Consider the following 16830-nt stretch of genomic DNA (forward strand, 5'->3'; position numbering starts at 1 on the left):
CTCAGCATGGTTTTGATTTGCATCTCTCTTTTTGCCAGTGATTTTTGAGGATTTCTTCATGTGTCTGTTGGACATTCGAATATCTTCCTCTGTGAAAATTCTTTTGTCCATTTTGTAACCGTGTTACCAGTCTTTTTCTTGTGGAGGCCCAGAAATATTCTATAAACTTTTGTTATGCGACCCTTACCAGTCCTGGTATTGCTAAATGGGTTTTTCCCCCTAGTCCATAGGTTTTTTTTTTTCACTCTTTTGGAAAAAGTTCTTAATGTGTACAGGGATTTAATCCTTACAAGGTCTCATTCATCAATTTTAATCCTTTTCAAATTGTGCATTTCTGGCCATATTTGGCAGTCTTTTTATACCATAGGCTGTCTAAACTTGGTCCCTGTTTGTCTCTGATGAACTTTTTGGTTTTGAGCTTTACTCCCATGTCTCTGATCCACCTTCATGTGATTTTTCTGTATGGTGTAAGATGTAGATTCTGTTTCAGCTTTCTGCAGGTAGCAGTCCAGTTTTGCCGGCACCATTTGTTGAAGAGGTTGTCGTTTCCCTGTTTGATAGGTTTTAGTTCCTTCTTGAATAGCTAGGTCCATTTTTGGGTTCTCAGTTCTGTTTTGTTGGTCTTTGTGCCTGCCATTGTACAGTACCATGTTGATTTTGTTACTACTGCTGTGTCGTAGGTTTTGAGGTTAGGGCGTGCTAGGCTTCCCACTTCATTTTTTTTTCCGGAAGTGTTTTGCTTATTCGGGTCTCTTTCCTCTCCACATACACTTGACAGTTTCTCTTTTGATCTCCTTAAAAAAGGAATTTTGTATCTGTAATTGGATTGTGTTGGACATATAGATTGCTTTTGGTAGGATTGTCATTTTCACAATATTGACAAACCACTGGGGAACTTAAAAGAAAAAAGAAAGAGTAGACAAAGATGACTCAGTTAAGAGATGATAGTGGTGACACCACAATAGAAGCAGATGAAATTAAATCAATAGTATAGTAATACTTTGAAAAGCTAATTCTGATAAATTCGAAAACCTAAAGGAAATGGACAAAGTCCTTGAAACTCACGCTCTACCCAGATTGTCAAGGACAGATACAGATAGAGCACTTCAACAGACCCATCACAAAGGAAGAAATTGAACAAGTAGTCATAAAAATACTTTCCCATTAGAAAAGTCCTGCACCAGATGGTTTCACAGCTGAATTCTACCAAACATTTAGAGAAAAATCTATTACCAATTCTAATTAAAGGGTTTAAAAAAATAGAAAAAGAATGAACACTCCCAAAGTTATTCTATGAACCAAACATTAATACCTAAGTAGACAACAATATTACAAAGAAAGGAAACAATAGACAAATATCTCATGAATATAGATGCAAGAATCCTTAACAAAAATCCTAGCCAAAAGAATGCAAAAGTACATTAAAAAAATACTTCATCATGACCAAATGAGATTCATAACAGGTTTGCAAGGTTGGTTCAACATAAGAAAACCAATATAATTCACCATATTAGCAAATAACAAGAGCCATATGATCTTAGCAATTGATTCAGGAAAAGCATTTCACAAAATCCAACGCCCTTTCCTGATTAAGACACTCAGCAAAATTAGAATTGAAGGAAATTTCCTCAACATAGTCAAAAGTATGTATGCAAAACCAAGAGCCAGTATCATTCTCAATGGAGAAAGACTAAAACCATTTTCTTTGCAAACAGGGATCAGATAGGGATGCCTACTGTCACAACTTCTATTCATTATTGTATTGGAAGTGCTTGCTAGGGCAACACAGCAAGAGAAGGAAATAAAAGGCATCCAGATTGGCAAAGAGATGATTAAACTATTGCTATACTGTACACAGAGAATCCTAAGGAATCAACAAAAAAACCTGTTAGAACTAGTGGGCTCATCAACAGTGGCAGGACACAAGATCAATATCTAAAAATCAGTGGGATTTTTTTCTACATCAAAAAGGAGAACTCGGGCAAAGAAACTAAGAAAGCAGTAGTACTATTTACAATAGCCAACCACAAATTGAGATACTTGGAGTGAACCTAACTAGAGAGAAACTACAGAACATTTCTGCGAGACACAGTGTTTTTACACTTGATCTTAGCCAAAAGGCTGAGAAGAAGCAATGAGACACAGTGTTTTTGTTGTTGTGCTATCATGTCGCCTATGGTTCATAGTGACCTATGTACAACAGCCTTTAACCCTTCTCTGTCGTGTGCCAATCATTGTCTCTGACACACCTACCCCCATCCCCCCAGTCACTGAATCAGTCTGTCTCATCGAGAATCTTCCTCTCTTGCACTCCCTCACCCCTCCCAAACATGAAATCCCTCTCCAAGGACTGGTCCTGCCTTACACCAGTCCAAAGTATGTCGGATGGAGCTTCAGAATCCGTGCCTCCAAGGAGCAGCCTGGTCTCACTCTCTTTAGGACCAATGCATTTGTTCTCCTAGCAATCCGTGGTATATTCAATACTCTTCTCCAGCACCACAGTTCAAGGGCATCAATCCTCTTTCTGTCATCCCTAGTCATTTTCCAGCTTTCTGATGCATAACAAGTAATTGCAAAGACTATGGCCTGGATCAAGCTACATTAGTCTCCACACTTACATCGTTGCTCTTCAGTACTTTGGAGAAGTAAGTGTCTGATGGCTGATTTTCCCAATGTAATTGATCTTTCAATTTCCTGGCTGTTGAATGTTGAATGTGGAGTCAAGCAAGCTGTTAACAATCTGAGTATCTTTGTCATCTATCATGATGCTGCCAATCTGCCCAGTGGTGAGACTCTTTGTTTTCTTGATGCTGAGCTTCAATCCATATTGCTGGCTGTAGTCCTTGACCTTCTGCAGCAAGCTCTTCAGGTCCTCCTCTGTTTCAGCAAGCAGGGTAATGCAGATTATTGATGAGTCTCCCCTCCAGTCCTGTTGCCACATTTCTTCTCATAGAGCCCAGCCTCCCAGATAGTCTGTTGTGCATATAGATTGAAAATATATGGAGATAGGACATATCCCTGGCATACACCCTTTCCAATTTTGAACCATGCAGTGTTTCCTTGCTCTGTTCTTATGATTTCCTCCTGGTCCAATTTCGCATAAGCATGATCAAGTATTCTGGGATTCCCATTCTTTTCAAAGTCAGCCACGGTTTGTTGTGATCTACACAGTCCAATGCCTTTGCATAACCTAGCTAGCCATTCCTCTGCTACTTTCTGCTTTCAACTAAGATCCATCTAACATTAGCTGTAATATCCCTAGTACCACAGCCTCTTCTAAACTCAGCCTGCACTTCAGGCAATTCTCTGTTGATGTGCTGTTCCAGTTGTTTCAGCAGAATCTTGCTTGCATGTGATATCAGTGGTATTGTTCGATATTTTCTGCACTCTGTCAGGTTACCTTTCTTTGGAATGGGAACAAGAGACCTAAATAAAATGGAAAAATGTGCCTTGTTCATGGATAAGAAGATTCAATATTGTGAAAAAGACAATCCATTTCTATTCTACTGAAAGATTTTTACTGGGAATAGGTCTTGGATTTCATGAAGTGCCTTTTTGCATCAGTGTTTTTGATCATGGAGGTTTTTTGGTTGTGGGTGGGTTTTGTTGTTGTTTTTTAATTCACTGCTGCACATTTGTCTTTTTGTGACTAAGTCATTGAACATAACATCTTTCAGGCTCCCATATGGTGTGTAATCTTTTAAGAGTTAATTATTTTTCTAATCCTTTGTAATATTACATTGTGTGGATGTACCATAGTTTTCCTGTCCATTTGTTTGTTGCTGGGTGCTTAGGTTGCTTGCATCTCTTTGTTATTGTGAATAACAGCAGTAAACACGGGTGTACATATATCTGTTTGAGTTGTGTCTCTTGTTTCTTTAGGGTATATTCTCAGTAGTGGAATTGCTGGTCAAATGGTATTTCTATTTCCAACTTTTTAAGAAAGTGTCATACTCTCTTCCATTGTGGCTAGACCAACAACAGATTTTTTGGCCAAGTTTTCTAAGTACATTCTTTTGGGAGAAAGAATTTCTTTAATAAATAATGCCATGAAAATGGAATTTCCCCACAGAAAAATAAACCATGATCCATGTTGCCACCGCATATAAAAGCAAATTAAAAATGGATTAAGGACTGTGTGGATTAAAGTCATGAAGGCTAACAACTGTGTGGATTAAGGACCATTAAGATTTAGGACTGTATGAATTGAGGTTGCAAAGGCTAAAGACTGCGTAAATTAAGGTTGTGAAGGTTAAGTAGTGTGTAGATTAATGACTGTGAAGGTAAAGGACTGTGTGGGTTAAGGACTGAAGATAAGAACTGTTTAGATTAAGGGTTTTGAAGGTTAAAAACTGTAGGTTAAGAATGTTTGGATTAAGGACTGTGAAGGTAAAGGATTATGAGAATTAAGGACTGTGTGGATTAATGATTGAAGACTAAGGACTGTGTGGATTAATGATTGAAGATTAAGGATTGTGGATTAAGGACTGAAGGTTAAGGATTGTGTGGATTAATGATTGAAGATTAAGGACTGTGGATTAAGGACTGTGAAGGTTAAGGACTGTGAATTAAGGACTGAAGACTAAGGACTGTGTGGGTTAAGGGCTGTGTGGATTAATGACTGTGAAGATTAAGGACTGTGGATTACGGATTGTGAAGGGTAAGGATTGCCTTTTTATTTCCTGTGATTTAGAAGTTTTTATAGGTCATACTCTAGGGAAACTCCTGTTACATTATATTAGGACTGTGATGGATTAAAAAGGTATTGTTGTTGTTATGTGCCGTCCGAGCCCTTTGCGACTCATAGCAACCCTATGTACAACAGCCCTAAACCCTGCTCTATCCTGTACCAGTCGCACTGCCTCTGACACACCCATCCCGATTACCCCAGTCACTGAATCAATCCACCTCATAGAGGGTCTTCCCCTCCTGCGCTGTCCCTCTACTCTACCCAGCATGATGTCCCTCTCCAAGGACCTGTCTCTCCTTACATGTCCAAAGTATGTCAGACGAAGCCCCAGAATACTTGCCTCCAAGGAGTAGCCTGTTTTAACCCTCTCCAGGATGAATCTGTTTGTTTTCTTGGCAGTCCATGGTACATTCAATACTCTTCTCCAGCACCACAGCGCAAAGGCATCAATTTTCCTTCTATCCTCCCTAGTCATTTGTCCAACTCTCTGATGCATAACAAGTGATTGCAAAGACCATGGCCTCTATCAGGCGCACCTTAGTCTCCAGAGAGACACCGTTGCTCTTGAGTAATTTAGAGAGGTCCCTAACAGCAGATTTTCCCATCGCAATACGTTTTTTAATTTCCTACCTTATCCGCACCATCCTAATAAAATCTGCCCATTGTTGTAGTCAGTGTGTCAGTCCATTCATTAAGGGCCTTCCTCTCTTTCGCTGACCTTCTACCTTTCCCAGCTGTCTTTTAATAAGAACTCACCCCTCATGCCCAAAGTATGTGAGACAAAGTTTCATCACCCAGCATTATAGGATCTTAACAATTTCACGAAACAACATATGATAAAAAGGCAACAGTGATGAAGGAGGAAGTTCAGGCTGCTCTGAAGGATTTAGCAAAAAAATAAAGTTCCAGAAAATGATGGGATACCAGTTGGCATAATCCAAAAACAGATGCTGCCCTGTATGTGCTCCCCGGTTGTGCCAAGAAATGTGGAGGGCAGCTACCTGGTCAGTTGACTGGAAGAAATCTATATTTATTACAATTCCAAAAAAAAGCTGACATGATAAGAGTGTGGAAATTATCGTACAGTATCACTACTATTCAAGCAAAATCCTGCTGAAGAGTATCCAGAAATGACTGGAACAGTACATTGACAGAGAACTACTAGAAATACAAGCTGGATTTAGAAGAAGTCATGGTACTAGAGACATCATCGCCAATGTCAGATGGATCTTGGAACAAAGCCGAATACCAGAAGAGTGTCTGTTTCATTAACTATGCAAAGGCATTTGACTGTGTGGATCACAACAAATTGTGGCTAACCTTGAGAAGAATGGGAATCCCAGAGCACTTGTTTGTGCTTATGCAAAATTTATACTTGGATCAGGAAGCAGTCCTCAGAACAGGAAGAAAATGCTGCGTGGTTCAGAATGAGGAATGGAGTGCATCAAAGATATGTCCTGTCTTCATACTTTTTCAGTCTATATGCAGAACTGATCATTTGGGAAGCGGGGCTTTATGAGGAGGAATGTGGTATCAGGATTAGAGGACGACTTATCAACAGCCTGCATTATGCAGATGACACAACCTTGCTTGAAACTGAGGAGGACCTGAAGTGCTTGCTGGAGAGGTCCAGGACTGTAGTCTTCAATATAGATTGAAGCTCAGCATCAAGAAGACAGATTCTCATCACTGGACCAATTGGCAGCACCATGCTAGATGGAGAAGACAGATTCTCATCACTGGGCCAATTGGCAGCACCATGCTAGATGGAGGAGAGATTGAAGTTATTAACAATTACAGCTTGTTGATTCCACAGTCAACAGTATTAACACCAGCAGCAGTCAGGAAATCAAAAGACAAATTGCATTAGGTAAATCTGCTGTCAGGGACCTCTCCAGAGTACTGAAAAGCAGTGATGTCAGTCTAGAGACTAAGATGCACTTAATCTAGGCCATGGTCTTTTCAATTATTTGCTATATATCAGAGAGCTGGACAGTGACTAAGGATGACAGAAGAATTATTGATGCTTTTGAGTTGTGGTGCTGGAGAAGAGTCATGAACATCCCATGGATAGCCAAGAAAACAAATCTGTCTGTCTTGAAGAGAGTGAAACCAAGTTTCTCCTTGTAGGTTAGGACTTTGAAACTCCATCTTGCATAGTTTGGGTACATGGCCATGATCCTTGGAAAAGGACACCATGCTTGGAGGGACAACACAGGAGAAGACGACCCTGGATCAAATGGATTGATACAGTAACTGGGGTGGTAGGAATAGGTATGTTGGAGTCAGTGAGACTGGCTCAGGACATAGCAGGCTTCAGAGTTGCTGTACATAGGGTTGCTGTGAGTCTCATGCTACTCATTGGCACATAACAACAACAACAACAACAAAAACATCATGAAGCTGCAGTTGATTGTGTGGTGACGATTTTTGTTTTCTTGGTATTGGAATGTGGTCTGTATTTTAGCCTTTGATCTTTTTCAATAATCACTTCCGTCAGGCAAGACTGTGTCATCTGCATAATGCAGACTGTTGGTGAGGCTTTTCTCAATCCTCATGCCTTATTCTTTTTCATCAGCTTTTCAAATTATTTGGTGAGCGTACAATTTGGATTGAGGCTCAATGTCAAAAAGACAAAGATTCTCACTACTGGGCCAGTTGGCAGCATCAGGATGGATGGTGAAGAGATTGAGATTGTTCACAGCTTTAGTTTGCTTGGCTCCACAGTCAACACTCTTGGCACCAGCAGCCAGGAAATTAAAAGGCGTATTGCCATGGGAAAGTCTGCTGTTAGGGACCTCTCTAAAGTACTGAAGAGCAATGGTATCTCTCTGGAGACTAAGGTACGTCTGACACAGGCATGATCTTTGCAATCACTTGTTATACATCAGAGTTGGACAATGACCAAGGAGGATAGAAGGAGAATTGATGCCTTTGAACTGTGGTGTTGGAGAAGAGTATTGAAAGTACCATGGACTTCTAGGAAAACAGATTCATTCTGGAAAGGGTTAAACCTGGTGGTTCCTTGGAGGCAAGGATTCTGAGGCTTTGTCTAACATACTTTGGACATGTTGTAACGAGAGACTGGTCCTTGGAGAAGGACATCGTGCTTGGGAGGGTAGAGGGACAGCACAGGAGGGGAAGGCCCTCTATGAGGTGGATTGATTGAGTGACTGGGGTAATTGGGATGGGAGTGTCAGAGACAGTGCGATTGGCACAGGACAGAGCAGAGTTTAAGAAAATAAGTGCCTATTTAATAGGAGAGGCTCAAAATTGACCAGATTGAAAATGTAAAATATTTTAAGTTGGTTGACTTAATTTTCTTTTTCTTCTAGAAACATGACCAGGGGCAAGTTCTATTGGATATAGTCTTCAAGCATCTTGATTTGACTGAGCGAGATTATTTTGGTTTACAGTTGACTGATGACTCCACAGATAACCCAGTAAGTTTAAGTTGTTTTTCATTTGCTTTTTAGTTTCCCCTTGTGTTATCATATAATCTGTGACCTTTATTATGTTCATTGATTGCATGTAGTTTTTAACTTAATTTTTCTTGAATAATTAGGATTAATCCTTTTACCCTTGTCCTTTTTATTACTGATATATGAAATTGTAAGAGGTTATTTCTTTAACACTGTCTTAATTATGAGTATGTCTATAAATCTACTACCAATGTCTTTACTTTCTTGTCTTGAACAACTAAAAGAGGTTTATTAACACATTCTGATCAAGTTCTCTATAAATTTGGTTATTTTGGAAGAATTTTGATGAAAGATTGTATCATATACCATATAAAATAATATATAGTATATGTAAAATAATTTTGACTAGTATAAGACAATGCCCATTTTCAGTGAAAAATTTTGTATAGTTAGAAAAATTAGAATGCTGAAATAAGAATTCTCTGTGTCTTTTCTTTCAAAATCTGCCAATATTGTTAGAATGACTTTGAAACCCTCTTAAAACTAAACCTACTGCCATCAAGGCAGTTCTGATTCCTAGCAACTTGCAGTTGGGTTTCCACAGCTCTAAAACTTTGAGATTGCTCATCTGTCTCCTGTGCAATGACTTGTGGGCTTAAACCTTTTAGTTAGAAGCACAACTTATTCAGCAATATGCCACCAGGACTTCTTTGAATTGATGGTTTACTCCTACACAAACTCAGTGCTATCCAGTTGAAACCTCCTCAGAGCAGACCCTCCATCACGTTTTCACAGGAGGAGACTGCCTGACTGCTTTGCACAAGAAGCAGCCTCCCAGGAAGCTGCTGGTGGATTTAAACCACCAGAGGCTCTGCCTTCTCTTTCTCTTACAGAGCAGCTGGTGAGTTCAAATGACTGACTTTCTGTTCAGCATCTGAGCACCAGGATTCCCATATACTAGAATGAAAGCTAAATAATCAGAGTTAACTCTTGTATGAAACCTGATGGATATGTGAGATCCTCATCTTTTATCAGAGAGAGATAAAGTACTGTACTGAAACATGGAGTGTAACATGATTAATGAGTTCTAGGTTTCTTGCTTGTTACAAATTATATTGTATATCTTTTGTTATAGCTTAAAAGGAAAAAACTCGGGATGACATAAGTTAAATTGAAAAGTACATGGACTAAGAAGAAGCAAAATTGCACTGGTACATTTTTGCAAAGTCAGGAAATTCTGAGTTTGTATTGTGTTTCTTCTGTGTACCTGCTTCTTTCTTTGGTATACTAGTATGTAAGTTATGTTTTCTAGTGTTGATGGGGAAATGCCAGTATTAACAACTTTCCTGTTGAGGGCAAAAGTAGAGAGTCGGTAAAGAAGAGGAAGACCCTACAAGAGGTGTATTGGCATTGACAACGGTGGGCACAGTGGAGATTGCAGCAGTGGTATAGGAGGTTCACTGTGAGTTGCAGTCCACGTGGCAGCACCTAACAACAGCAATTATTTACTTTTCTTTAGAGCCACCCACTTAAAGAAGAGTATCATCTTTATTTTAGTGTATAATCCAATTTTTTTAATAAAAATTCCATTAGATAAGTTTGTCCAGGCTTTCCAACATAGATTGAATTCTTTCTTTCCTACCTCAAACCCAAAAAAGGTCGAATGAGAGGGAGGACCCTGGCATCAGACTTTCCCAATGCAAAATTATCTTTTGATTTCCTGACTGCTGGTCCCGAGAGTATTGGATGTGGAACCAAGCAAGCTGAAGTTAACATTCTCAATCTCTTCTCTGCCTATCATGAAGCTGCTGATTGGCCAGTCTTTGTCTTCTTGATGTTGAGCTTTAATCCGTATTGAAGATTTCAGTCCTTAACCTTCCGCAGTATATATCTCATGCTTTCCTCAGTTTCAGCAAGCAAAGTTGGGTCATCTGTATGCCATAGACTGTTGATAAGTCTTCCTCCAATCCTGATACCATATTCCTCCTTATAAAGCCCAGCCTCCTGAATAGTCGTTTCTGCATATTGACTGAAAAGGTATAGAGATAGGATACATCCTTGATTCACATCTTTCCTGATTTTGAACCATGTAGTGTTTCCCTGCTCTGTTCTGGTTACTGCTTCCCGGTCCAAGTATAAGTTTCTCATGAGCACAATTAAATGTTCTAGGATTCCCATTCTTCTCATGGTCAGCCACAATTTGTTGTCCGTAAAACACAGTAGACATTTTTCTGGTACTCTCTGCTTTCAGCCAAGATCCATCTAATGTTGGACTATGTTGTCCCTAGTGCCACGGCCTCTTCTAAACCCAGCCTGTACATCTGGCAGTTCTTTGCTGATATACTTCTCAAGTTATTGTTGGATAATCTTCAGGAGGCTCTTGCTTGTGTGTGAAATTAGTGGTATTGTTCAGTAATTTTCACACTCTGTTGGGTCACCTTTCTTTCAGAATGGGAATAAATATAAATCTTTTCCAGTCAGTTGGTCAGGTGGTTGTCTTCCAGATTTCTTTTTTTTTTAATTTTATTTTTATTTTATTATTTTTGTGTGAGTGTACTGTCAAATCAGATCTGACTGGTACAGGAGGAGATTGTCCCTCCTCCCCTGGCAGAGCATCTGGTGGATTTGAACCATGAGTCTCTGGGATTGCAGTGCAGCTTCTTGCCACTAGACCACTAGAGCTCCCCTGTCTTCCAGATTTCTTGACATAATTTGGTGAGTGTGTCCCGGGCTGCATTTGTTTGCTGAAAAATGTCAATTGGTATTCCATCAATTTCTGGAACCTTGTTCTTTGCCATTTCCTTCAGAGCAGCTTAAACTTCTCTTACAACACTGTAGACTCTTGATCATATGTTGTTTCATTAAATTCTTCTGTGTCAGACAATTCTTTTTGGTTTAGTGACTGTGTACTCCTGTCTTTTGATGCTTCATCTTTTATTTTGGAGAATTTGACTATGGTATGTGTTAATGTTTTTCTTTTGGTGTCTAATCTGTTTGGAGTTTGCTGAGCTTCTTTTATGTGGATTTCCTCATTCTCCATAATGCCTTGACGTTTTCTTCTGATATTTTTTCCACTGTTTTCTCAGTGCTTTGGCTGCCCACCCACCATGATCTGAAATGCTGATCATGTGTATGTTGTTCCTTTTTTTTTTATTTTATTATTTTTTTTTGTTGTTTTTATTATTTTGTGTGTCTGACTGGTACAGGAGGAGATTGTCCCTCCTTCTCCAGCAGAGCATCTGGTGGATTTGAACCGCATACTTCTAGGAATGTTGTTCCTTTTGATGTTATCCCACATGATTTTAACATTTTCTTTCTGTCTCCTCTCCGTTTTTCCTTCTTGTGTGTTTCCATTGCGGCTTTTGTCTTCCAGCTCACTGATGTCTTCCATCTCTTCTATTTTGCTTGTTTGTCCTTCTAGCATGCTGGTAACTTCTGCTATTTCAGTCTTGATATGGCAGATTGCATTTTCATCCGTTTTTATTATTTTGAATTCTATCTTGGCTGTACCTTCTCTGTCTTGTTATGATTTTTAAAGTTCTTGTGCCTCTTTATCTATAATTTCAATTTTTTTGTTCCACTTATTTGCAGTTTTCCCTAGTTGTTCATGTTCTTACATTTGATATGTTTCTTCTGGCTCCTTGTCACTGGATTATTTGCTTCATTTATGTATTTCATTCTCTTTTTTCATCATTTGCACCTTCTTCCATTGCTATTCATGTAACTCCACATTAGTGTATTTCTTCTGGTTCCCTGTCTCTAGGGTGTACACTTTATTTATGGTTTCCATTGTTTCTTCCTTCATTTTTCACTTCTTCTGTAGCTGTTCATATTACTCTGGGTCAGTATATTTATTTTGCCTCTGTCTCTGGGTTATTTATTTGGTTTGCAATATAGTCTTTTTTTTTTTTTTTTGGGGCTGAGTACAGTGTACTTTATTGATGGTACATGACAAGATGGGCTTGCCAAGCCCCTCCCCTTTCTCAGGGGGATTTGATGGAAACTTGTGTCAAGGATGTGAGATTCTCAGTGTGTGGGAGGATCAAGTTGGGGCAAGGACTCCCCAGTAGCTGAGGGTCTCTCTCTTCTAGTGCTATTGCTGGGGCTGGTGGTCCAAAGGGATCTTATTCTTTGGAGGCCATGTGAACCATCAGGTCAACCACCCGGTTGCTGTAGTTTGACAAAGTGGTCATTCAGGGCAATGCCAGCCCCAGCATCGAAGGTGGAAGAGTGGGTGTCACTATTAAAGTCACAGGAGACAACCTGGTCTTCAGTGTATCCCAGAATGCCCTTGAGGGGCCCTTCTGATGCCTGCTTTACTATTTTCTTGATGTCATCATATTTGGCAGCTTTCTCCAGACAGCAGGCCAGGTCCACAACTGACACACTGGGGGTGGGGACAGGGAAAGCCATGATGGTAAGTTTCCCATTCAGTTCAGGGATGACCTTGCCCACGGCCTTGGCAGTGCCAGTAGATGCAGGGATGATGTTCTGGGCAGCTCCATGGCCATCACGCCACAGCTTTCCAGAGGGGCCATCCACAGTCTTCTGGGTGGCAGTGATGGCATGGACTGTGGTCATGAGTCCCTCTACAATGCCGAAGTTGTCATGGATGACCTTGGCCAGGGGAGCCAAGCAGTTGGTGGTGCCGGAGGCATTGCTGACAATCTTGAGAGAGTTGTCATACTTTTCATGGTTCACACCCATCACAAACATGGGGGCATCGGCAGAAGGAGCAGAGATGATTACCCGTTTGGCACCAGCCTTCAAGTGAGCCCCAGCCTTCTCCAAGGTTGTGAAGACACCAGTGGGCTCCACAACATATTCAGCACCAGCATCACCCCACTTGATGTTGGCAGGATCTCGCTCCTGGAAGATAGTGATGGCTTTCCCATTGATGACCAGCTTCCCATTCTCAGCCTTGACAGTGCCGTTGAACTTGCCATGGGTGGAATCATATTGGAACATATAGACCATGTAGTTGAGGTCAATGAAGGTATCATTGATGGCAACAACTTCCACTTTGCCAGAGTTAAATATAGCCCTGGTGACCAGGCGCCCAATGCGGCCAAATCCGTTTACTCCGACCTTCACCATCGTGTCTCAGGGATACGGCTGAGGCTGCACAAAGAAGAGAGGGCAGTCTGGATTGACGAGGAGCAGAGAGCCGCAATATAGTCTTCTTTAAAATTTTTATTTATTTATATTTATGTGTGTGTGTGTGTGTGTGTGTGTGTGTGTGTGTGTGTGTACTATCAAATTGGAAGCAGGAGTGGCATCTACTCCCATAATAGCTTGCCTCTGGAAACCCTATGGACCTGAAGAAAAAATGAAAGACAAGTGTTGAGGCTTTTCCTTCATAGGGTCGCTATGAGTCGCCTACAGCTTGACGGCACTTAACAACAAGAACTGTGAAATTGAATCTATCTGGTACAAGAGGAGATTTGCCTCTCCTTCTCCAGCAAAGCATCTGAATAATATTGTCTTTTTAAAGAGAATGCTTATTTTGTGTTTCAGATTACTTGGTATTATATGATGTTTTTCTTAGTGTTAGGTCATTTCTATTATGTCTGTTAGTTTGTTGACAGTTCTTTGTTTTTATGATGTTATTAATTAGTTGCAGACTTAAAGTGTTCCCTTCTAGAGGAGGGCAACTTGATATACCAAGAGTTCTTTCTAGTCCTGTGAAGTGGGAAAACTCACCTTTCCTAATATCCTCCAGCTTTTCTCTAGCCTGTGTATAGCCTTGCAAGAATCTCACTTGAGTGCCTCCTGCTTCTTCTAAAAGTTTGTAATTGTTCTTGGTTGGCTGGAGACCAACCCATTTCCTGCTGACTGCTGCACCCTCTTTATCCAGTGGGAAGTTGAGAGAGACAGGGCCATATCTTATGCAGTCCAAATACAGTGTTCTTGAATGAAACATTACTATTGACTTACTCTTTCTGCAGGTTTATTCTGTTGATAGTTTGTGATACTTTACTGTTTCTCTGTTTCTTTTCTGTGATACCCCTGTTTCTATGTGCTATAACCTTGTAGTTATCAATCTTGAACCTACATCATTATCACCTGACAGTGACTTTAAAAATATAGTTCCTCATTGTGAAAATCTTGAGTAGAGCTCAAGAATTTGTATTTCTCTTAAGTGCCCAGACGAGGTTGATGTTACTGATCAAGGAACCGTATTTAGGAAAGCATTGCTCTACCTTAGTAGACTGTCAGATGGTTGACCTAAGATGTGGCTTACTTAGAACAGAGGTTTCCTGTGAAGATTCTTTTAATGTAAGCTAAAAATCTTAAATCATTTATTTCATCAAGTTTTAGAAAATACCACATAGAAGATAATCATTATTTTAGTAAACTGTATTTTAATACCATGTGGATACTTAAAAGCTTAGTTTTTATCTCATATGTTGCTCTTGGATAAATTTTGTCTGTAATCTGTTATAAAGCTTTGGTTGTATGTATGTTCAGTGTTATTTTTTATTTTTTGGTCTTTTTCTTTTTAATTTTTTTTTTAAATCAGTTTACTTACAAGGGGCAGGCTTATCATAAAAGCAGAGACTTTATTTAAAGAAAAAGTACCTTGCAAGGGGAGATGCTGAAGCAGGGTAAACTATACCTGACCTAATATCTGATATTGTGATAATAAGAAAAAGAGAACATAGACTTCTGAGTGGTTCTTCTTGGAATGTGCTCAGTTGGGAGTGGTTATGATACTCAGATGTTCACACAACTTTTTGGCAAGCCGCATTCTACTGCGAAGGCCCCTGGGATGTTAGGCATTACTTATAGGATAAATCTAATGGTACCTTTTGTGTAATGTCCTAGAGCAGTCAGCACTGAAAGTTCTATGCATTCTCTCATGCTGGTTTATATTAGTTCTGGCCACATGATTTTTGAAAGACAGCTTTAAGTAGATATCACATGAGAACAGAGACAGTAACTCCATTTTTTCACTTGGAACTCTAGTGGCCCATTCTACAGGGAGCTGTGCTACTAACGCAAGGGTAACACCTCTCTGTGGTTCAAATCCACCAGTAGCTCTGTGGGAGAAAGATGGACAGTCTTCTCCTATGAGATTTACAACCTCCAAAAACCCACTGGAGGGTCAGCTATGAGTCGCCTCTCATTCAGTAACACTAACTTGACTTCTTGTACTTGAGTGTAGCCCAGCCTGTTTTTACCTGTATGTAGATATAGGGGAAAAGATATAGGGGGAAAGCTGGTCTACTCTATCTATTCTATAGGTCTCATGACCTATTTATTGGCTTATTCTGTTATCCAGGTTAATTAGGTTCAAATCTGAAAAATTTGCAGAAATAACGGCTTTGTTGAAGCTTTAGATTTGGGGAAGACCGATCAACAGGCGTTTCTTGCAGGAAGTGAAGACGAACTGATGCTCTTACTGCAGAAGATCAAAGACTTTAGCCTTCAGTTTGGATTGTATTTTAACATCGAGAAAACAAAAGTTCTCCCACTGGACCAATAAGCAACATCATGATAGATGGAGAAAAGATTGGAGTTGTCAGTGACTTCATTTTACTTGGATCCACAATCAACACCCCTGATAACAGTATTCATAATATCAAAAGATGAGATGCATTGGTAACATTTGCTGTCAGGGATCTCTCCAAACTGATAAAGGGCTATGGTGAATTTGATCCAAGCCATGATATTTTAGATTACTTTTCCACAACTGAAAGTTGGACAATGAATGGAGATGACAGAAGAATCAATGACTTTGAGTTGAGCTGTTTGAGAAGAGTATCGATTTTCCCATGGACTGCCTTAATAATGAACAAATATGTCTTGGATGAAATGCAACCAGGTTTTTCCTTATTAGCAAGGACGGGGAAACTTAATTTCATATCCTTTGGGCATGTTGTTAAGATTGGACAGTCTTGGAAAAAGACATCTTGCTGGGAAATTTGGAGTTTCAGAGATGAATAGAAAACCCTCAAACAAATTAATTGACACAGTGATTGTAACAATAGTTGGATCTTGAGAAGGTGGTGCAGAATAGGGCAAGATTCAGATCTGTTGTTCATAGGAAAGCTATGAGTAGTTTGATGACACCTCACAACAACAACAACAACAACAAACCTGTTCCATTTTATGAAGAAATTACAAGGGAACTGGTAGTGAAGTGTTTAAAAAAATCCAGCAGTGTCCACAGTGAAGAAAGAGTATTTGAAAAACTGGGGTGGGGGGGGGGCGGCGGTGCTTAATATGACTAAAAATATACACCAAGAAAGAAAAGAGGAATGAGATTTGATTGAGATTATGAAGTCTTTTTTTCCCTCACATGATTAAGAAGCTTATACTTTTACAAACAGATTTGCTTAACTAGCATATTATTGTCGTTGTTAGGTACCATGAACCATGAAGTTGACTAAGACCCATAGCAACCATATGAACTGCACATCTGTATCATGCCTTGTCCTGTGCAATCCCCATCATTTCAGATACACTTGCACCTATTGTTACACTCAATACTTCAATCTGTTTTTTAACATGAGATTTCTATTTTAGACATACTAGTCTGGCAAGCAAGATTCTACTGAAATTATCCAAAAACGACTGGAACAGCACATCAGCAGAGAACTGCCGGAAGTCCAGTCTGGGTTTAGAAGGGGTCGTGGTACTAGGGATATTGTAGCTGATGTTAGATGGATCTTAGCTGAAAGCAGGGAATACCAGAAGAATGTCTATCTGTGT

General features: G+C 39.8%; 1 protein-coding gene across 1 annotated transcript in view; it reads left to right on the forward strand.

Annotated features, from left to right (window-relative positions):
- The window catches only part of PTPN4 (protein tyrosine phosphatase, non-receptor type 4 (megakaryocyte)), a gene marked incomplete at its 3' end in the record, with an annotated part of 444194 nt that overhangs the window by 75740 nt on the left and 351624 nt on the right, over positions 1–16830 (forward strand). The window contains exon 2 of the mRNA XM_006902506.1: positions 8026–8133. Within this exon, the coding sequence (XP_006902568.1) occupies positions 8026–8133 (108 nt within the window). The remainder of the gene's footprint in view (positions 1–8025; positions 8134–16830) is intronic.

This window comes from Elephantulus edwardii, unplaced genomic scaffold (assembly GCF_000299155.1).
Source record: "Elephantulus edwardii isolate Elephantulus edwardi_28Jun2011 unplaced genomic scaffold, EleEdw1.0 scaffold00419, whole genome shotgun sequence".
Taxonomy (NCBI): domain Eukaryota; kingdom Metazoa; phylum Chordata; class Mammalia; order Macroscelidea; family Macroscelididae; genus Elephantulus; species Elephantulus edwardii.